This window comes from Salvelinus namaycush, chromosome 17, assembly GCF_016432855.1.
Source record: "Salvelinus namaycush isolate Seneca chromosome 17, SaNama_1.0, whole genome shotgun sequence".
In the NCBI taxonomy this organism is placed as follows: Eukaryota; Metazoa; Chordata; class Actinopteri; order Salmoniformes; family Salmonidae; genus Salvelinus; species Salvelinus namaycush.
The window spans coordinates 7,323,903-7,345,313 of NC_052323.1; the positions used below are offsets into that span (position 1 = coordinate 7,323,903).

Below are 21,411 nucleotides of genomic sequence, written 5' to 3' on the forward strand. Positions count from 1 at the left end.
GGTAATATCCCAGCAAACAGGGGACGTGCTGAGGACATTCGCATTAGGCCCCTTGAGGGTTCGACGTGACGTTATCCCACTGACGTTCTGAGAACGTTCTAAGAACACCATGTGATGGTCCAAAGGGAAGTTTCTCACGGGGACCTTTGTCTAGTTCCCTGTCCATTCCCAGGATGTTACTGAGGACCATGTCAGGACGTTCTCAGGAATTTAATTTCACTAGTCCTTAGGAGCTTTTCTCTCTGTTCTTTCCAGGGACATTTTTAGGACTACTTGGGACATTGTGTCATGGTTCCATGAAGGTCCCATGAACATTCTTGGGATGTTGTGTCATGGTCCCCTGGAGGTTTTGTCCAGTTCCCAGTTTGTTGCGGGGACATCCTCGAGGACATTTTTAGGACATTCTTGGGAAATTGTGTCATGGTCCCATGGAGGTTTTGTCTAGTTCCCGGTTTGTTTCTATTACATTCTTGGGACGGCTCCCTGAATGTCCCCTTAACGATCTTGGGACATTATGTCATGGTCCCCTAGAGGTTTTTGTTACGTGATGGTCCCAGGATTTCCAAACCATTATAAGTTAAGTAATTACATGAGGGTTTTAAGGTAAGTATCTGTAATAGATGACAATATGATTACATTTGACATGATCACTTTGTACTGACTTTTCAATATGACCCCACTTGGCATTTGAACTCACAACCTCTGGATATGAGGTATGTTGATCTTTCTGCAGTGCCACAGATTCTGTAGAATTTTAGAAGTCGCTTACACATTTATTACCTGTAGTACATCTCTGCACTTAACAAAATAGTGCCATCTGCACTGCTATTTTAGTCATCAGTTAATCTGACTGTCTCATTGATTTCATTTACTATTTCAGAAATTTTTGTTTGGATTTTCAGTATTGTTTTCTAATGTTGGTGATATTATTCTGTTTTGATGTTACTCCAGAATATAATAATAGTTAGATGCAGTGGTCTAAGGCACTGCATCTCAGTGCATAGAGGTCTCACTACAGTCCCTGGTTCTAATCCAGGCTGTATCACATCCGGCCGTGATTGGGAGTCCCGTAGGGCGGCGCACAATTGGCCCAGCGTCGTCCGGGTTTGGCTGGGGTAGGCCATCATTGTAAATAAGAATTTGTTCTTAACTGACTTGCCTAGTTAAATACAGGTCTAACGAAGCTGAGATTTACTTTAAAGTGCAAAGTGTAAGAATAGGCCTTCAAGTGAAATCAGTCATTGATACAGACATGGTGGCCTATCAGGAAGATTAGAATGTTGTGAACCAAGAGGTTGGGAGTTCAAATCCCACATGTTAAATTATGACTACTGTATAAATAAACATATACAATGTAATTGTGTATGTCAAATATGTAAATTGAAAAAACTGTATGTTAAGATGCTGTTTGTAGCATTGGCAGAAGACAAAGAGCTGTGACTGGATCAGTGGTTCACCAATCGCGGGCTTGGCAACAGTAACAAGGGGTGATGTGTAATGAAACTAGGGTGCCCATGCTCTGGGTAAAACATTTTTATTTTTTGGGGGTGGGAGAAAGTTTCTTCGTGACCATTGGGTGACGTCCCCGGGACAAACCAGGAACTAAACAAAAACCTCCAGGGGACCATGACACAATGTCCCAAGAACATCCAAAAAACATCCTGAACTAGACAAAACCTCCAGGGGACCATGACAACGTCCTGACGACCTAACACAACTCATTATTGTTTGCAGGGATGCACCTTTTATACTACTTGGCCCTGTTAATGGTTGATTAAGTACCTGTCCTGAACATCCTACTCATGGTAGAGAGCACACACATGCTTCCCTATTGTGCATTTTGACCTGTTCAAGTGGTGCAATAAAGCATAATAAATTCACCTCAATATCAATATGAAAATACATTAATGTTGATATGTAAGGGTGCTATAGGGGGCTATAGTGAGAAGAAATTCTTCTATTTATTACCTTAGTCTACCCCAATGGAAATTAGTGACTAAAATCTTCCTGTTTACCAGGTAATTTCTTCCTGTTTACCAGGTTCCCATCTACGGTGGCCTTCAGGATCAAAGTACTCATCTCTCATCTTGACTTGTATATTGATAATAATCACCTACCCAGGGCTCGCCAATGATGTCCTTATTCGGTGCCATTATAATTGAATCCTGGCACATTTAATTACAAAATATTCAGCCCACGCTTACAAGCTCCTATTCCTCTCCACAGTTTAGTTGTATTAATGAATAACTATTAAACATGGGATTAGGACTGTAAGTCATGGTGTTAAATACATTCTGCAGGGTTTGATCGTGGGTAAATTGAGGCCCAGCCACTTGACGGTGCACTTTGGCTGCTCCTAAACTCAATGCTTATCAGAAACAATAATAAAAAGCAGCTGCTTCCATCTAGCAAAGTTTATGGCTGATTAACACTGATTAATTCGGTTTGACTTTGCCATGTGAATAAAGCACTAGGCCAATTGGAGAATTGCGGATTGTTATTAGCCTACCCAAAGGCCTTTGATTCTCACAGTTAGGGATGTGGTCCAAAATCTCTTTCTCTGCCTCACATGACTCCCGTTGGTGATTATGTTGCAGCTATGCTAATTGTGTTAATCTCAAGCTACTTTCCCTTTCATTTGCTTCTGATTGAGGACAACATTCGGAGAACATTTCACCGATGTTTTTGGACCATAAGGTCATCCTTTGTCCATGTAATCCCTACAATACGATTCCAATAATTTGGTGATCCATTTCTTTCTCCAAAATACGCATGTTCATTCGGAATAAAATGGTGTTTGATCACACTGATAAATTGGTATTGTAACATTGGCCAGGGGAGGACGATGTACAGGAAAGGATGTCCGACACAACAGCATACATTGGTACTAACGATAAATTTCACTAAGCAAAGGTGTTGTTGTTGTTCTACTGTGGCTAAACTACAGTACAGTAGTGAGCTAGATACACTGGTACTGTAACAGAACCATGTGAGAATGTACTTCATGTTATTGACGTTTTTTAACTAGGTCACGTCCCTTACACGGATACCATTGCATTTACTGAGAGAGTTTGAGTTACACAACCCACTCATCAAAGCTCATCAAAGACTAGGCCAGTGTCATTTTGCGCCTTGGCCAGACCACATGGCTCTAACCCATGCCATCCACCATCCTTTACAAAAATCATTTGAATAATGTATAAACCAAGAAGAGAACGTTCCAGGATTGCCTTCTCATTTCCATCGTCACCATCCTCTTTGATTACTTGCAGACACTCCCTTTATAAAAGGTGGATTGATTGCACTCTGGCAATGCATTAACCTGCGAGTTAATTACATGTTTCCTTCAGGGTAGAGTCATTAGAAGTTATAAGGCTCGTTAACATTTCAATTATAATTTAATAACTTTTCCATACAGTTACCCTTGTGAGGATTGTTTGTTATTTCATTTTTGATATCTGGGAAATGAAGATACCAAAAGCAGCGCTGACATATCTAATATGCGTATATTAACCCCTTCACATTAGAGTGCGATCTTACAGATAATGATGGGGCGTACTGCACAGCATGTTGTCTCTGTAGTGTGGAGTATACTGGAATTCATGAGATGCAGCTTGTGTGTATGAGGTTGATGCAACTTCAAGTCAAGTCAAGGCCAAGCCAGCATAGTTTAGAAGGAAAGTGTCAGGGACCATTGGCCTTCAGCTTCCATTTTCATTTACTTCTGTTCCCATTAAAGGGGTAAATATTTTTCATTTTGCAGTGCACTGTGTTCACATGAGTCTAAAAATGCCTAACACAAGTCTTTATCCTATTATGTAAAGTCCCTGTACAGTATATTTGTTCTATTACACACACATGTACAAGTGTGTAATTAATACACGTGTAAATTGGAAATGTGTTTTTTTGTATATCCCACTCTCCCTGACACTAGTCTTGCTAACACCAGCCTCTCTACGCACTTGACTTAAGAGTCTGGAACTGCTGCTTTGATGTGTCGGCACGAAGCGACGACAATGAAGGGGATGTGGCCTCAGACTTCCAGGCAACACCCTATGCTGGTTGGATATCCCATTTTAAATTTAATGAAACATGATTTATTGGTTTACATAGGGCCGGCCCAGCCCTTCCACTTCCAGCCAGCTCCTGAGTGGCGCAGCAGTCTAAGGCACTGCATCTCAGTGCTAGAGGAGTCACTACAGACCCTGGTTTGATTCCAGGCTGTATCACAACCGGCCGTGATTGGGAGTCCCATAGGGCGGCGCACAATTGGCCCAGCACCGTCCGGGGTAGGCCCTCATTGTAAATATGAATTTGTTCTTAACTGCCTAGTTAAATAAACAAATCTGGGGCAAACACACACAGTAGCTAGCAAGCACAAACCTTCAGAGTTTGGCAATTGTTTGCTGCTAGTGTAACGGATGTGAAATGGCTAGCTAGTTAGCGGTGGTGCGCGTTAATAGCGTTTCAATCGGTTACGTCACTCGCTTTGAGACCTTGAAGTAGTGGTTCCCCTTGCTCTGCAAGGGCCGCGGCTTTTGTGGAGCGATGGGTAATGACGCTTTGTGGGTGACTGTTGTTGATGTGTGCAGAAGGTCCCTGGTTCGCGCCCGTGTCGGGGCGAGGGGACGGACGTAAAGTTAAACTTTTACATTGATGCTGTTGACCCGGATCACTGGTTGCTGCGGAAAAGGAGGAGGTCGAAAGGGGGGTGAGTGTAACGGATGTGAACTGGCTAGCTAGTTAGCGGTGGTGCGCGCTAATAGCGTTTCAATTGGTTACGTCACTCGCTTTGAGACCTTGAAATAGTGGTTCTTGCTCTGCAAGGGCCGCGGCTTTTGTGGAGCGATGGGTAATGACGCTTCGTGGGTGACTGTTGTTGATGTGTGCAGAAGGTCCCTGGTTCGCGCCCGTGTCGGGGCGAGGGGACGGTCTAAAGTTATACTGTTACACTAACATCATGAATAGTGCAGATAAATCATCACACACATTTAAAAAATGTTAGAACAACCCGTCTACACTAAAACAAGTGATATATTAGACAACAGCAACCTGTTAAATGTTACGATCTTGTGGCTAGGAAGTAGCAACTAACGTTAGCTAGCAATGTTCAGCCCATAGAAAGTCAGGCAGCTAATAGCTTTAGCTTGCTTTCTATCAACTCAAAATCAGCTAGCTAATAAAATTTATGTTTTAGTTATAAATGAAATAGTTAGCTAATTACAGGCTTAACGTTTCTTTACCCCACTGAAGTTATTAATTTTCCTTCTTGAATGTCCTCTGTTTACAGTGCCGATTTTAGCATCTTGGTGGGGCAAACCAACCCCAAAAATGTGGGGATGCATGCCAGCAAAGCCACTACACAACACAACACTAAACAATACATGAATTGCACTATAACGGTGACAAACTGTGCCCACAAAGTATTATGGCCTACATAAAGCTTTCCCAACAGCATAGTCCCATCATCTTACCACTGCTACACCTGGCTATCAACTGAGCCTTGTCTGGCAGCAAAACAGTTAATTCAGCCTCATTTACTGCCTTTAAAAAAACATAGCTGATATGGCTGCCCCAGATTTGCATGGGGACTTCATTTGTTTAAACAAATGTGGTTTCTACTGACAATTGAGATGAACAAACTATGGCTTAAGGAGACGACAAGCAGATAAGAGGCAATCCGTAATTTCAATTAAGATATTCATGAGCAAGCTAGGATGGACGTAGTCAATATGACTATTTGTTCAGCAATTATGAAATGTACAGCGACAGCATTCAGAATATGGGCCATTCTGACAGTGTTCTCCCTGTACACCAAGTCAGAACTGTAGGATAAATGAAGGGGGGATATAAGCAGACAATGGAACTCCTTACAAGATTTGATAATTACATTTCTCTAAAACAGGTTATAGGGTAAATGTGCACCACCAAGTCAGAACAGTAGGCGAAATTAAGAGGGAAAAATAGGCTTATTAGACAACATACACTTAGTATTACTTTCTTAGCAACAGTATACATATCTTCCTGGCATATTACAACATTTATGCAGCAGCGTACAAAACATTTTTGGATTCACCTTATTGTGCTGTGTTCACTTGAACAGGAAGGTGGCGCGGCGGTCCTTCGTGGGCTATTTTGGACATCAAACTTTGACATCAAAGTCTGGCATTCTCTGGATTCATGGTGCGTTCAAGACAACTGGGAACTTGTAAAAAAACAAGGTTGAATCATGATGACGTCAGTGATCTTCAGGTCGTAGCTCTAGAAAGAGGCCCGGGTTCCCGATGTACAATTCCGAGTTGGATGACCGTTCAAAACGTATTTTCCCAGTCGGAAATAATTTTTTGCCCAGTTCCCAGTTGTCTTGAACTCATTGAAGTCAGATTTCCCAGTTCCGAGTTAACAGTTGTTTTGAGAGCAGCACAAATCATGCTGGATTGACAGCACGACCAATGTTGAATGTTTGTAATTTTAAGCTTTGAAAAGAGATGTGTGGTCCCAGAATTGGGACCACAAACCCACTGCACTGAATAGCAGACAAGTGATTGCTTTGCAATGTTTGCAGTTAGCCACGGATTACTTCCAAACCACTCATTGTTGAATTTGTGATTTCCAACTTGTTGTGTAATGTTTATGTCCAATGGCCATTGAGCACCAATAAATGTAATCTATAATTTCTCTTCATTATTTCTCTTCATGTGACAAGGATTAAAAAGGATTTGCCAGTAGAGTGTCAACTTGATTCACGATGATGACTGCTAGCCAAGATTTTGAAAGTATGATGTTGACGTGATCAGTCCAATCAAAGTTGATGTAGATTTGATGTAATTTTGTCTGTAGCCAATGACCTTGAACCTTCTTGGATGGGCACTTCTAATGTAACTCTATGATAACACCAAAGGGGCTTGAATTATTGGGCTCTACCCTTAGATTTGGCAGTGACGTAATGTACCCATGAATGACAGAACACTGAGCCAATTACTGCGCAACTAGAGAACATTACCAACACCTACACTCTGCTCCGTACTGTATTTTCGGCTGGCTGCCCCACCACCACAGAATGCACTGAGAGTGAGATCATGTCTAGATGCTTTTCATAGTGAAGATCAAGTTTATAACTTCCCTGCCTGGGCTGATGAGACAGTAGATTGCGCAGTCAGATGGAACAGAGTAAATAGGCATTTTAAAGTAATATATCCAGCCGGTGGTAACTTGTGGAATAGCCCCCGGCTGGAATGCGCTTTTAACCAATCAGCATTCAGGATTAGACCCACCCGTTGTATAAAAATTAATAGAACACAGTCTGGTCCAAAAAGACCAGACTACAGCAAGTATAACCAACAACACGAAAAGATATATAAATCATCTTTCATCAATTAAATCTAAAATATCTATCTAATGTAACATTTACTACTGTAAAGATAAAGAAAACATGTACTTTATTTTAAAGGATGATATAATGCATGAAGCAAACATGGAATGACTTTGTGAAATGTGAATGTCTAGACTCAGTGAAGTTGTCTAGTGGAGGTGTCTTTCATCCCTCTCGGTACCCTAGTGGAGTGGAACAATTATTGTTCAGTCCTATAGTAGCATGATTCTGGTTCTGGATAGCTGAACTCCTGTAAATAGAGAAAGGACATTTAGATGTGTGTGACAGTTTTCCAACCATAACATTCAAAGATTTTTTCCAACTAGAGACCCTAGGGAGGATGAATGAAATGTTGAGCTACATCAACCTTGTACTTATTCATATGAATTTGAGACCAGAAGGGGGGAGTCTCTCTCTCTCTCTCTCTCTCTCTCTCTCTCTCTCTCTCTCTCTCTCTCTCTGTCTGTCTGTCTGTCTGTCTGTCTGTCTGTCTGTCTGTCTGTCTGTCTGTCTGTCTGTCTGTCTGTCTGTCTGTCTGTCTGTCTGTCTGTCTGTCTGTCTGTCTGTCTGTCTGTCTGTCTGTCTGTCTGTACATGTACAAGTGTACAAGAGAACCAAACATGAAAAACCAGCTCCCAATAGTGGATAGTTACATTAGGTACAGTCTCTTTATTCCTGTACCCTCCTATAACTAACACTTTGACTGTGGTCAATTGCTGGCTAAACAAAGCGGACATCTTGGAACATCCGGCTGGAGCGCAGAGACACCAATGGGTGTGAAAAGCCATTGCATTACATGGAATGATCGTAGCCCAAGGGCCACATCAAAAACACTCTTAAAACCTTCCAGTGGAGATATGGACCAGGCCAATTTCTCAAATGGCTTTTACTTGTTCATTGCACAGGGGCCAAGTTTGTTATCTAATCCTCAACTACTTGGGCAAACACCAGCAAATAGAACGTGCCTGCTTTTTGAGGTTTTTGGGGTGTTGTTCAAGCCTCCTCAGATAGACATGTCTGCTAGGGATACGCTTACTTCATTTAGCTCTGCTTTAGTTACAGTTGAAGTCAGAAGTTTACATACACTCAGGTTGGAGTCAACTACCACAAATGTCTTTTTTAACAAACTATAGTTTTGGCAAGTCGGTTTGGACATCTACTTTGTGCATTGTTTATAGACAGATTATTTGAGTCAATTGGAGGTGTACCTGTGGATGTATTTCAAGGCCTACCTTCAAACTCAGTGCCTCTTTACTTGACATCATGGGAAAATCTAAAGAAATCAGCCAAGACCTCAGAAAAAAGTGTAGGCCTACACAAGTCTTGTTCATCCTTGGGAGCATTTTCCAAATGCCTGAAGGTACCACGTTCATCTGTACAAACAATAGTACACAAGTACAAACACCATGGGACCACGCAACCGTCATACCGCTCAGGAAGGAGACCCATTCTATCTCCTAGAGATGAACGTACTTTGGTGAGAAAAGTGCAAATCAATCCCAGAACAACAGCAGAGGACCTTGTGAAGATGCTGGAGGAAACGGGTACAAAAGTATCTATATCCACAGTAAAACGAGTCCTATATCAAGATAACCTGAAAGGCCGCTCAGCAAGGAAGAAGCCACTGCTCCAAACCGCCATCAAAAAGCCAGACTACGGTTTGCAATGTCCTCTGGTATGATGATACAAAAATAGAACAGTTTGGCCGTAATTACCAACGTTATGTTTGGAGGAAAAAGGGGAAGGCTTGCAAGCCAAAGAACACCATCCCAACCGTGAAGCACAGGGGTGGCAGCATCGTGTTGTGGGGGTGCTTTGCTGCAGGAGGGACTGGTGCATTTCACAAAATAGATGGCATCATGAGGGGAAAAATATGTGGATATATTGAAGAATCATCTCAAGACATCAGTCAGGAAGTTAATGCTTGTTGGCAAATGGGTCTTCCAAATGGACAATGACCCCAAGCATACTTCCAAAGTTGTAGCAAAATGGCTTAAGGACAACAAAGTCAAGGTATTGGAGTGGACATCATAAAGCCCTCACCTCAATCCTATTGAACATTTGTGGGCAGAACTGAAAAATCGTGTGCGAGCAAGGATGCCTACAAACTGACTCAGTTACACCAGCTCTGTCAGGAGGAATGGGCCAAAATTCACCCAACTTATTGTGGGAAGCTTGTGGAAGGCTACCCGAAACGTTTGACCCAAGTTTGACCCAACAATTTAAAGGCAATGCTACCGAATACTAATTGAGTGTATGTAAACTTCTGACACACTGGAAATGTGATGAAAGAAATAAAAGCTGGAATAAATAATTCTCTCTACTATTATTCTGACATTTAATTTTTTTTAAATCAAATGGTGATCCTAACTGACATAAGACAGGGAATTTTTACTAGGATTAAATGTCAGGAATTGTGAAACTGGGTTTAAATGTATTTGGCTAAGGTGTATGTAAACTTCCGACTTCAACTGTATGTGACCATTGATGGTCTTTCCTTCAGGTGAATACCTTCGATAGATTTCTCAAAGGTATTCATCTGAAGCAAAGAGCATCCCAGGTCATGAATTATTTAATAGTGAGTGACAGTGGGTTCCATTGCAATTCACTGGGGTGTACTTATCATCAAAAGGTTTAGATGGGCCAAACATCTCATACTCTGTCTGCTGTGCTCTCCAAGTCTCTATCAGCTTTCACTTGAATAGTCATTTTCAGTGATCGAGTTGGCATACATAATCTGCTGAAGTTGGATATCTCATTTTAAACAGATGCCTTGATGATTGCGAAAGACACATCATGAGGAGTTTCACAGATTCCACAGAGCATAAACAAGTCTATGTGTTATGAAAGATGTCTTCTTTTTGTCTTGAAAAGCATCAACTTTTAATGTCAAAGTGCATAAATGTTTCTAAATGTATTGGTTTTCCACGGTGTATTTTACTGAGGCTTTATGAAAGGGGATTAAGAGTGGAATTGTTGATTAAACATTAATAGATTATTCATTAAATGAATCTCCCATTGAAATCTCCATTATTATACATTGTATTTTTCTTTAGGATGCAACTGAATATTGAACAGCTGTGTTGTTCTTTTTGTGAGCGGGAGCACTGTGCACACTCAAGACAGAAAGGAGAAAGAGCCGGAAGGAGAGAGCGAGAATGGAGAAATTGAGACAGTGAGAGAAAGAGAGAGAGAGAAAGAGAAAAAGAGAGAGAGAGAAAGAGAAAGAGGGAGAGATCTGTGGTGGCCCATGGAATATACCGGTCAACTGCCTGGGGAGTGATCGCAATCTCCTGTAGCTGCTCTCTCACCTCTAGACTTCAATCTGATAAAAGCTCCTTTTGCATTCACAAGCTCAGACAGTGAATAGGGCGGTCGGCCTGCATTATCAGATGGGCGCTATAGCAATATGAGCGTACATTTTGATGTAGTATCAGTCTCAGAGACAACGTTCAGCTGACCACCCTGAGGTCATCCCAAAGACACGAGAGAGCCAAAAGCGTTTGGGAAGAATGTGAAAACACTACTGTGAAGTCATGCCACATACTGTAGGCTATTGCACATACTGAGCAGGATGGCAATGTGTGTTGGTTGTGACTGTGCAAGTTAAAGGACGAACACTCTGGCACGTCATGGTTGCTCATCACGTGATCTTCTGTGCAGTTAATGTGATAACATGTGACGTCATCAGTGGCTGTTAGTGCTGTTTAATAATGAGGGAGGACAATATTTTTGTAATGACCATATTGGATGAATGTCATTCACATTCCATTCACCAGCTCAATGAACAGTGACGTTGACAAGTTTAGGCTACTCCATGATGCAAATATTTTCCCTTCATGAGGTGGCTACAAAATAGACTATGAATGAAAGTTTACAACGTAGGTGCACAGGTCGAGAGACGTTTGAGTAATCAAGGTGACATACATCGGCATGTTCAATATCGCCTTACAGGGTGTAATCATTTGTCCAACGGTTGCAAACAAAAGTTTCTATTGGACAAATCCATGTATGTTTATTCACGTTTCGTTCAGTTTGCTTCCATTTAAGAAATGTTTTAACAGAATCGTCCGAATGAATACGCCCCTGATCACACGCAAACACAGTTCACTTTCATCCCTTTGATCGTTGTATAATTCCTTCTCACATCTATTCGCTCTCCTCTGCTCACAGGTAGCCTAGTCAAATAATTAACATCCAATCACATTAACCGTTACTCTCTCGCGGGAAACCTTCACTCTTGCTTAGACATTTAGAAACGAAACACGAAAATTTCAAAAATAAGCCACGGGAGTTTTTTGAGTGTGAATAAAGAAGACTTTTGAGTAGTAAGACATGTATAAAAGCAACAGATACCATTAATAAGAAGGGGCTAGAAGTGTCTTATATGGTGAGCTACCGAATGGCTAGGACAGACAAGCCCCATACTCTTGTGGAGGACTTAATTCTTCCTGCTGCCGTGGATATGGCTGGGACAATGCTGGGGGAAAAAGGCCAAAATAAACTATACAGACAATGCTTTCATCAAACAACACTGTTTCACAATGCATCAGTGACATGGCAGGAGATGTTTTGAAACAATTACTGCTTCGCATACAAACCAGTGAATTAAATGCGTTACAGCTGGATGAATGAACAGACGTGGCGGGCCTGGCACAGCTCCTGGTATATGTCCAATACGTTTATGGGGGGTCAATTAAGGAAGACATCCTATTCTGCAAACCACTGGAAACCAGGACAACATGAGAGGATATGTTTAAAGTACTGGACAGCTTTGTGACCTCAAATGGACTTTGGTGGTCAAGATGTGTTGGTATCTGTACTGATGATGCAAAAGCCATGACAGGGAGACATAGTGGAGTGGTAACGCGCGTGCAAGCAGTTGCTCCCGACGCCACTTTGGTACACTGCAGCATCCACGAGAGGCTCTTGCTGCCAAGGGAATGCCTGGCAACTTGAAAGACGTTTTGGACACTACAGTGAAAATGGTTAACTTTGTTAAAGCAATGCCCCTGAATTCTCGGGTATTTTCTGCATTATGCAATGATATTGGCAGCGATCATAAAATGCTTTTACAATATATGGAAGTGCGCTGGTTATCAAGGGGCAAAGTATTGACACGTTTTTTTTTATTGAGAGACAAGCTTAAAGTTTTCTTTACTGACCATCATTTTCACCCCTCTGACCGCTTGCGTGATGTGTTTCTCACATGACTGGCCTATCTGGGTGATGTTTTTTCTCGCCTGAATGATCTGAATCTAGGATTACAGTGACTCTCGGGACAAAATTGAGGCTATGATTAAGAAGTTGGAGCTCTTTTCTGTCTTGATTAACAAGGACAACACACAGGTCTTTCCATCATTGTATGATTTTTTTGTGTGCAAATTAACTCAAGCTTACGGACAATGTCAAATGTGATATAGCGAAGCACTTGAGTGAGCTGCATGCGCAATTACACAGGTACTTTCCTGAAACGAACGACACAAACAACTGGATTCGTTATCCCTTTCATGCCCTTCCTCCAGTCCACTTACCGATATCTGAATAAGAGAGCCTCATGTAAAATGCAACAAGCGGTTCTGTGAAAATTGTATTTAATCAGAAGCCACTGCCAGCTTTCTGGATAGGGGTGTGCTCAGAGTTTCTTGCCTTGGCAAATCGCGTTGTTAAGACGCTGATGCCCTTTGCAACCACGTACCTATGTGAGAGCGGATTCTCAGCCCTCATTAGCATGAAGCTAAATACAGGCACAGACTGTGGGTGGAAAATGATTTAAGACTGAGAATCCAAACATTGCAGAGTTATGTGCATCCTTTCAAGCACACACTTCTCATTAGCCTGTGGTGAGTTATTCAAAATGTTCGATGAACAAATAAGGTTTTATATGTAAGATGGCTAAATAAAGAGCAAAATTATTGATTATTATTATTATATTATTATTTGTGCCCTGGTCCTATAAGAGCTCTCTGTCACTTCTCACGATCCGGGTTGAGACAAAAACTCACACTCATTCTTATGTTTAATAAATGTATCAAATAGTGTGTGTGTGTGTGTGTGTGTGTGTGTGGCAGGCTTACAATGATGACAAAAAACAACATTTGAGAGTGCGCTGACCCTGGTGCTAGAGGGGGTACGCAGCTGGAGGTTGAATGTTTGAAGGGGTACGGAACTATAAAAAGTTTGGGAACCACTGTTCTAACCCATCGCTTTCTACTACATATAATAATACGATTAAATTATATCTTTACATTAAAAACCCGAGTCTATCATAATTCAAGTCATTCCAATAAATGTTATAACCCTTGATCTTCAAGAATAGGACTTGGAAATATGGAAGGATAGATTAGCCAAATTGTTTTACATGAGCATAACCCCAAAACTAAGGACTTATTAACCAGCCCTACTCTGTTGTTTATGATTTTGTTGTCATGGAGGACTGATTGGGCTCATTGATTTGAGTTGAAAAAATAAAATGTGAAGCTCACTGAATGGCATGCTTTGAGCACTACTGAAAATGCTAGTTACATGTGAAAAATGAATGCCATATGCTGCCCTTGCTGTAGGCCTATTGTTTACCTTTTTGTTGGTGACACTTTGATATCTTGATAATATGCAGCTATTTAAACGGCAAATCCACAGATGAAACAATAAAATAACGGTCGCCGCGCCTCTGTTTTGGTAAAAAGCTCAGGGATGGGCCTGGATAAATGTAACCACTCTCAGATTAATAGACAGAGCTATGGATGCAAGGACTGACCATCCATGATATCAAAATGATTGTTTTAACTGACTATACAGTGTTTGTTTACGACTACAATGTTTGTATATATATATATATAGTACCAGTCAAAAGTTTGGACACACCTACTCATTCAAGGATTTTTCTTTATTTTTACTATTTCCTACATTGTAGAATAATAGTGAAGACATCAAAACTATGAAAGAATACATATGGAATCATGTAGTAACCAAAAAAGTGTTAAACAAATCTAAATATAATTTATATTCGAGATTCTTCAAAGTAGCCACCCTCTTCACACTCTTGGCATTCTCTTTACCAGCTTCATGAGTTAGTCACCTGGAATGCATTTCAATTAACAGGTGTGCCTTGTTAAAAGTTAATTTGTGGAATTTCATTCCTTCTTAATGTGTTTGAGCCAATCAGTTGTGCTGTGACAAGGTAGGGTTGGTATACAGAAGATAGCTCTATTTGCTTAAACACCAAGTCCCATATTATGGCAAGAACAGCTCAAATACGCAAAGAGAAACGACAGTCCATTTCTACTTTAAGAAGTTCAGTCAGTCCAGAATACTTCAAGAAAGTCTCTTCAAGTGCAGTCGCAAAAACCGTCAAGCATTATGATGAAACTGTCTCTCATGAGGACCGCCACAGGAAAGGAAGACTCAGAGTTACTTCTGCTGCAGTGGGTAAGGTCATTAGAGTTAACTGCACCTCAGACTGCAGCCCAAATAAATGCTTCTCCAGGTTCAAGTAACAGACACATCTCAACATCAATTGTTCAGAGGAGATTGCGTCAATTATTCCTTCATGGTCGAATTGCTGAAAAGAAACCACTACTAAAGGACACCAATAATAAGAAGATACTTGCCTGTGCCACGAAACACGAGCAATAGACAATAGACCTGTGGAAATCTGTCCTTGGTCTGATGAGTCCAAATTTGAGATCTTTGTTTCCAACCACCGGGTCTTTGTGAGACGCGGAGTAGGTGAACATATGATCTCCGCATGTGTGGTTCCCACTGTGAAGCATGGAAAAGGTGTGATGGTGTGGGGGTGCTTTGCTGGTGACTCTGTCAATGATTTATTTAGAATTCAATTTACACTTAACCAGCATGGCTACCACAGCATTCTGCAGCAATATGCCATCCCATCTGGTTTGCGCTTAGTGGGACTATCATTTGTTTTTCAACAGGACAATGACCCAAAACACACCTCCGGGCTGTGTAAGGGCTATTTGAACAAGAAGGAGAGTGATGGAGTGCTGCATCAGACGACCTGGCCTCCACAATCACCTGACCTCAACCCAATTGAGATGGTTTGGGGTGAGTTGGACCGCAGAGTGAAGGAAAAGCAGCCAACAAAAGTGTGCATTCAAATGGCTCTCCTGTGAAGTAGTGACACGGGACATACACCTAGTTTCCTGAAACTAGTCACATATGTGATTGACTGGCTCAAATCGTTTTTATGTAGCAAAATTTGAAATAGTGTTTTTTACATTGGATAAAAGTAGAGACTCAGAGCTACAAAATGGTATATCATACATGCATCATGCATTTTTGAGGAACAATGGGAAAGTTATTCTGCTTTGAAAGTTTTGAGAAAATTATTTTTGAATGTTTTGGTACCTACTGGAGAGATCTCTTTTGTCTACACCCATTCAGCATTGTTCACACCCTCTTAAGCCAGCCCCACCCATCTCTTTAAGGATTCACATGTGAGGTCATGTGCTAAAAAGTGAGTAGTGTAGTGAAGATTAAGACTAAAAGTGGTAAAAGTAGTAGTCTACAATAAGGGAAAAAACAGGTAAACAGAAAAAACATATTTTATAAATATTAGATGACACTTACCCAGACACACTTGTCTAAATGTATGGGTCATGTGAAAGAATTGCTATAACCTCCAGCCACATCTTGCCAAGTGGATGGTCTTTACAGAAGGTGTAAACAGTACAGCCAAATGGTTCCTTGCATAGTAGCGATATTAGAAATAGATATTGTCAATATATATATAAAATAATATACTGTATGTACAAGAAAAATATCAGTAACAATGTCAGTGATTGATGAGGTAGTTGTATGCATACAATCAGGGGCAAGTAGCGTTGTATGCATTGGGGCAAGTAGCGTTTTCCTGGCATCTGCCAAACCCAGATTCGTCCGTCGGACTGCCAGATGGTGAAGCATGATTCATCACTCCAGAGAACGTGGTTCCACTGCTCCAGAGTCCAATGGCGGCGAACTTTACACCACTCCAGCCGACGCTTAGCATTGCCCATGATGAGGATTGTGTGCGGCTGCTCGGCCATGGAAACCAATTTCATGAAGCTCGCAACAAACTGTTTTTGTGCTGATGTTTCTTCCAGAGGCAGTTTGGAACTCGGTAGTGAGTATTGCAAGCGAGGACAGGTGATTTTTATACCCTATGCACTTCAGAACTCGGCGGATCCGTAATGTGAGCTTGTGTGGCCTACCACTTCGCGGCTGAGCAGTTGTTGCTCCTAGACGTTTCCACTTCACAATAACAGCACTTACATTTGACCGGGGCAGCTATAACAGGGCAGACATTTGATGAACTGACTTGTTGGAACGGTACCACGTTGAAAGTCACTGAGCTCTTCAGTAAGGCCATTCTACTGCCAATGTTCGTCTATGGAGATCGCTGTGTGCTCGATTGTATACATCTGTTAGCAAGAGTTGTGGCTGAAATAGCCAAATCCACTAATTTGAAGGGTCCACATACTCTTGAATATATATGTATATATGTATATGTATATGTATATATATATGTATGTATGTATGTATGTATGTATGTATGTATGTATGTATGTGTGTGTGTGTGTGTGTGTGTGTGTGTGTGTGTGTGTGTGTGTGTGTGTGTGTGTGTGTGTGTGTGTGTATGTATGTATGTATGTATGTATGTATGTATGTATGTATGTATGTATGTATGTATGTATGTATATATATATGTATGTAAAACAGGACGAATTTGATGGGGCATGTGCCCCTGTGCCCCTTATGAGTACGTGTTAGAGTTACACTGAGGCATTACATTACTGTTGAAGGAATTTATTTGAGAATCTTGTTCCGTGTAAGGCTTTGGCCCATCCTATTACTACAGGTGAAAGGCAATATCTCAACCCCACTCTCTGCTGCTGAAAACCAAAGCAGACACATCTTGACTACAGATGCTACTCTTTCAGAGTGTAATGGTGTTTGTTTTGACACCTTTTGGATACATTTTTTTATTGGATTTTTTTAAACGGATTAACCTCCCGGATCTTCATTTATTAGCTTTTGCGGCCTTTGTGATAATCCTTATAATTACAAACCTAATTTTCTTCCCATTAGGTTCTGCCCTCCAACAATTTCTACGTGTTGATTGTGTTCACTCTCAATGTGTTTGGACGGCGGAAATAATCATGTTTTTCCAATCATGTTTTTTTCTTTTGTTCCATGGTCATTTTGCAGCTGGTGTGCAGTTTCTACTACTTATGAGGGGTAGAAGTTTATCTAAGAAAATCAATAAAATCATGCTCATTATTTCAGTGTAAGGGTCAGAGAAGCAAAACGTCTTTGATTAAAAAAGGTTGAATTGGGCAAAAACTTCACTTGTGGACTTCATTCAAGCATAGTTGCTAGCAAAGCCTCACTTTACAATATGAACATGAAAAGATTAAGCGTCATTGTTTAGCTGCTTATGGTCGTACATATTTTGCAAAGCAATACATATAAATCCGACTACATTCACTGAATCCTCCTTGGTTAGAATAATGATCAGACAGACGTATGATAGAGGCAGTTTTCTTATAGGTCCTCCACTCATCTCTCTTGATCCGTTTGCTGTGGATGAAACACAACAGTAGACTGCAGACTGTTTGAAGTGATTTGTGTTATAAGGAGACCCACACCGATATAACAAATGACTATAGACAAATTGTTCTTAAATTTCAAACGCCTGAGACTAAACCATTGAAAGAAAAGAGTACAATGGCCTAAATTGTGACAGTATGTTGAATAAGTGTGTGAGTCAGGGGATATAGGTGTTTCATGATTGCTGGTTTCAGCTGCAGTACTGTGTGAAACGCTTATGATGGCTCAGGATGTTGAAAATGAGGCATTTGCGTCAGAGAAACAAGGCCATTCTAATCTGTCCTCAATGTTCATTGAAATAAGATCTCATCCATTTTAGTGTCCATTTATAATCCTAAACGAATATGCATTTTTATATTGACATCCATGAAGGCTTTCACGTGTCACTTATTCTTACCAATTTATGCTCTCTAATTATATTCTCTTGTTGTGTGTGTTCCCTCTCTCGTAGAGCCGTGACAGAATGGTCGACTGTATGAGTAAAGTCATGCTGCACACGGCCCTCTCATGCTGGCAACCGTTCCTGGGACTGGCTCTTGTGGCCGTCTTCGTGGGTTCCGCCTTGGGATGTCCCGCCCGCTGCGACTGCTCAGCCCAGAGCAAGTCTGTCCTGTGCCACCGCAAACGCCTACCGAGCATCCCAGACGGCATCCCCATCGAGACCAGGATCCTGGACCTGAGCAAGAACAAGCTGCAGGCCGTCAACCCGGATGACTTTGCCCCCTATCCTGGTCTAGAGGATTTGGACCTCAGTGGGAACATTATCAGCTATGTGGAGCCGGGGGCCTTCAACCCTCTGTACAGCATGCACTCACTTAGTCTCAAAAGCAATCGTATTAAGCTCATTCCTATGGGCGTCTTCACAGGCCTGTCCAACCTCACCCGGTTGGATGTCAGCGACAACAATATTGTCATCCTGCTGGACTACATGTTCCAGGACTTGAACAATCTGAAGTTCCTGGAGGTGGGTGACAATGACCTAGTGTACATCTCCCACCGGGCGTTCAGTGGACTGCTGAGCCTAGAGACGCTAACCCTCGAGAGATGCAATCTGACGGTGGTGCCTACTGAGGCCCTGTCCCACCTGCACAACCTGGTAAGACTTCACCTGCGATACCTCAGCATCAGCACCTTGCATGCCTACTCCTTCAAGAAGCTGCTCCGATTGCGCCACCTGGAGATTGACAGCTGGACCTCGCTGGACAGTGTGCCGGCCAACACGCTGCACGGCCTCAATTTGACCACGCTTTTCATCACCAACACCAACCTGTCCACCTTCCCATACCAGGCAATCAAGCACCTGCACTACCTGACGCTCCTCAACCTGTCCTTCAACCGCATCAGACACATCGAAGGGAGGATGCTGTCGGAGTTGGTGCACCTAAGGGAACTGCATCTGGTCGGGGCTCAGTTGTCGACCGTTGAACCGTACGCATTTCAGGGCCTCCGGTGGCTCAAGGTCCTCAACGTCTCCCACAACCGTTTGGACACCCTGGAGAAGGGTGTCTTCCAAGCTCCTGAGGCTCTGGAGGTCCTCTTGATCGATGACAACCCCCTGGTTTGCGACTGCCGCCTCATGTGGATCCTGCAGAGGAGGCAGTCCATCTACTTTGGTGACTCGCAGCCGGAGTGCAGTACCCCCGAGGGCATCCGAGGCAGGCCTTTCAGGGAGTTCAAGGAGACCCTGCTCTCCTACTATGTGACGTGCACCAAGCCCAAAATACGGGAGAACAAGACGCAAACAATTGCCGTGGACGAAGGTCAACCAGTGAGACTGCACTGCAGTGTTGAGGGGACCCCCAGGCCGGTGGTGTCGTGGCTGTCCCCACGCCGGCGCCTCCTCACCAACAAGAGCCAAGGTAGAGTCATGGTCCACAACAATGGGACGCTGGAGATCAAGGCGGCCGAGGTGCAGGACGGCGGGGTGTACCTTTGCATGGCAACCAACACTGCGGGTAACGACTCATTAATGACCTCCCTAGCAGTGAAAAGCCTGGGGTCGCTCTACGCAAACAGGACCCAGTACTACACAGATCCCAGCAATGCCACTACCAATGGGACTATCAACGTGACCTACGGCTTGGACCTAAAGACTATCTTAGTGTCGACAGCAATGGGTTGTTTCACATTCCTGGGGGTGGTTTTGTTCTGCTTCCTGCTCCTGTTCGTTTGGAGTCGGGGCAAAGGGAAGCATAAAAACAACATAGATATTGAATACGTACCTCGGTCCAAGTCTAATGGCACCTCTATAGATGGAGGAGCAGAGGGGCAAGCTGGACCCCGTCGCTTTAACATGAAAATGATCTAACATGATTTGTGAATCTGGGAATCCAAATGTTGGGAATAATCTAAGGATTATTTATTAACTTCTGAATTTCCCACTACTGCATGAGAATGCTACCGGGAATGGAAATAGCACTGCAGAGCGCCATAACAGGACACAGGAGTGCAGTCCCAAATCATTCCATCTTATTGGATGCAATGCTACGACATTGTGACGTATGTTTTTGCACAGTTGTCAGTGAGCCTGTCTAATACGGATCCTCCGAAATGAACTTAGTTGCTACCCAGGTGACCTGTAAGGAATAGGTGTCAGTAATCAAGCTTTTCAAATTCAATTTATATACCCAAAAGGAATCCATAAGTGCTGGGTTGGATTTAACGACACTACAGAACCGTGTACAGTACAAATTTGTATCTAAAAGTATTACTCTTATTTGTTTGGTCTTGCACCATGCTTACTCACAGAACAGACTGATCAAACTGAGCATCATTCCCTCCGACCATAATCTTTGCATATGTGTACGTAAATGCTTCATTATGTACGTGTATGTACATATTCATTAAAACAAACTGTTCATAGCAATACTCATGGGATGCAACGTCAGCCAAAATCTCAATTCCCCCAACCTAATAAGCAAAATTGTAACTCCCCACTTATGAAATTGTCCATGAATGTAGGAAAGGGCTTCTACAGGATTGCAACGTCACACTGGAGAAAAGATATCCCTGTTCCCCTAAATATTTTTATTTATTTATTGTCAACCATAAAAGAAAATGTATTTTATTTATCAAAGTGGTTTGAGGTTTTTACAAAAGTTGGTATTATAACACTATTCTGGGGAGTAATAAATACTTTTGAGGATCTTGAAGTTGACAGAGAACCTACAAGACCACTTTTTCATCCTATTTTTGTATTTTTATTCCTTTGACCGTAACCTTTGCCTAATGGCAAAATACATGTGTCCATCTTACTACAGTGAAGTTGACATCCTTTCTCCCCAGTAAGAAATTTTGACTTTGTTGTGGTAGTTCCTCATTTTGTTGTAGAATCATTTAGATTGTGACAAAGTTCAAAGTAAAAATAAATAAAAAATCATGTATGTGAAATAAAATAAGATTTATTTGTAACATTTAGTGTGTCTAGA

General features: G+C 42.0%; 1 protein-coding gene across 1 annotated transcript; it reads left to right on the forward strand.

Annotated features, from left to right (window-relative positions):
- The first annotated feature begins 18,470 nt into the window (after positions 1-18,470).
- LOC120061988 (leucine-rich repeat and immunoglobulin-like domain-containing nogo receptor-interacting protein 2) lies at positions 18,471-20,291 on the forward strand. Its single transcript, XM_039011776.1, has one exon. It carries the CDS (start codon positions 18,471-18,473, stop codon positions 20,289-20,291), a length of 1,821 nt encoding a protein of 606 aa, XP_038867704.1.
- The last annotated feature ends 1,120 nt before the right edge of the window (positions 20,292-21,411 follow it).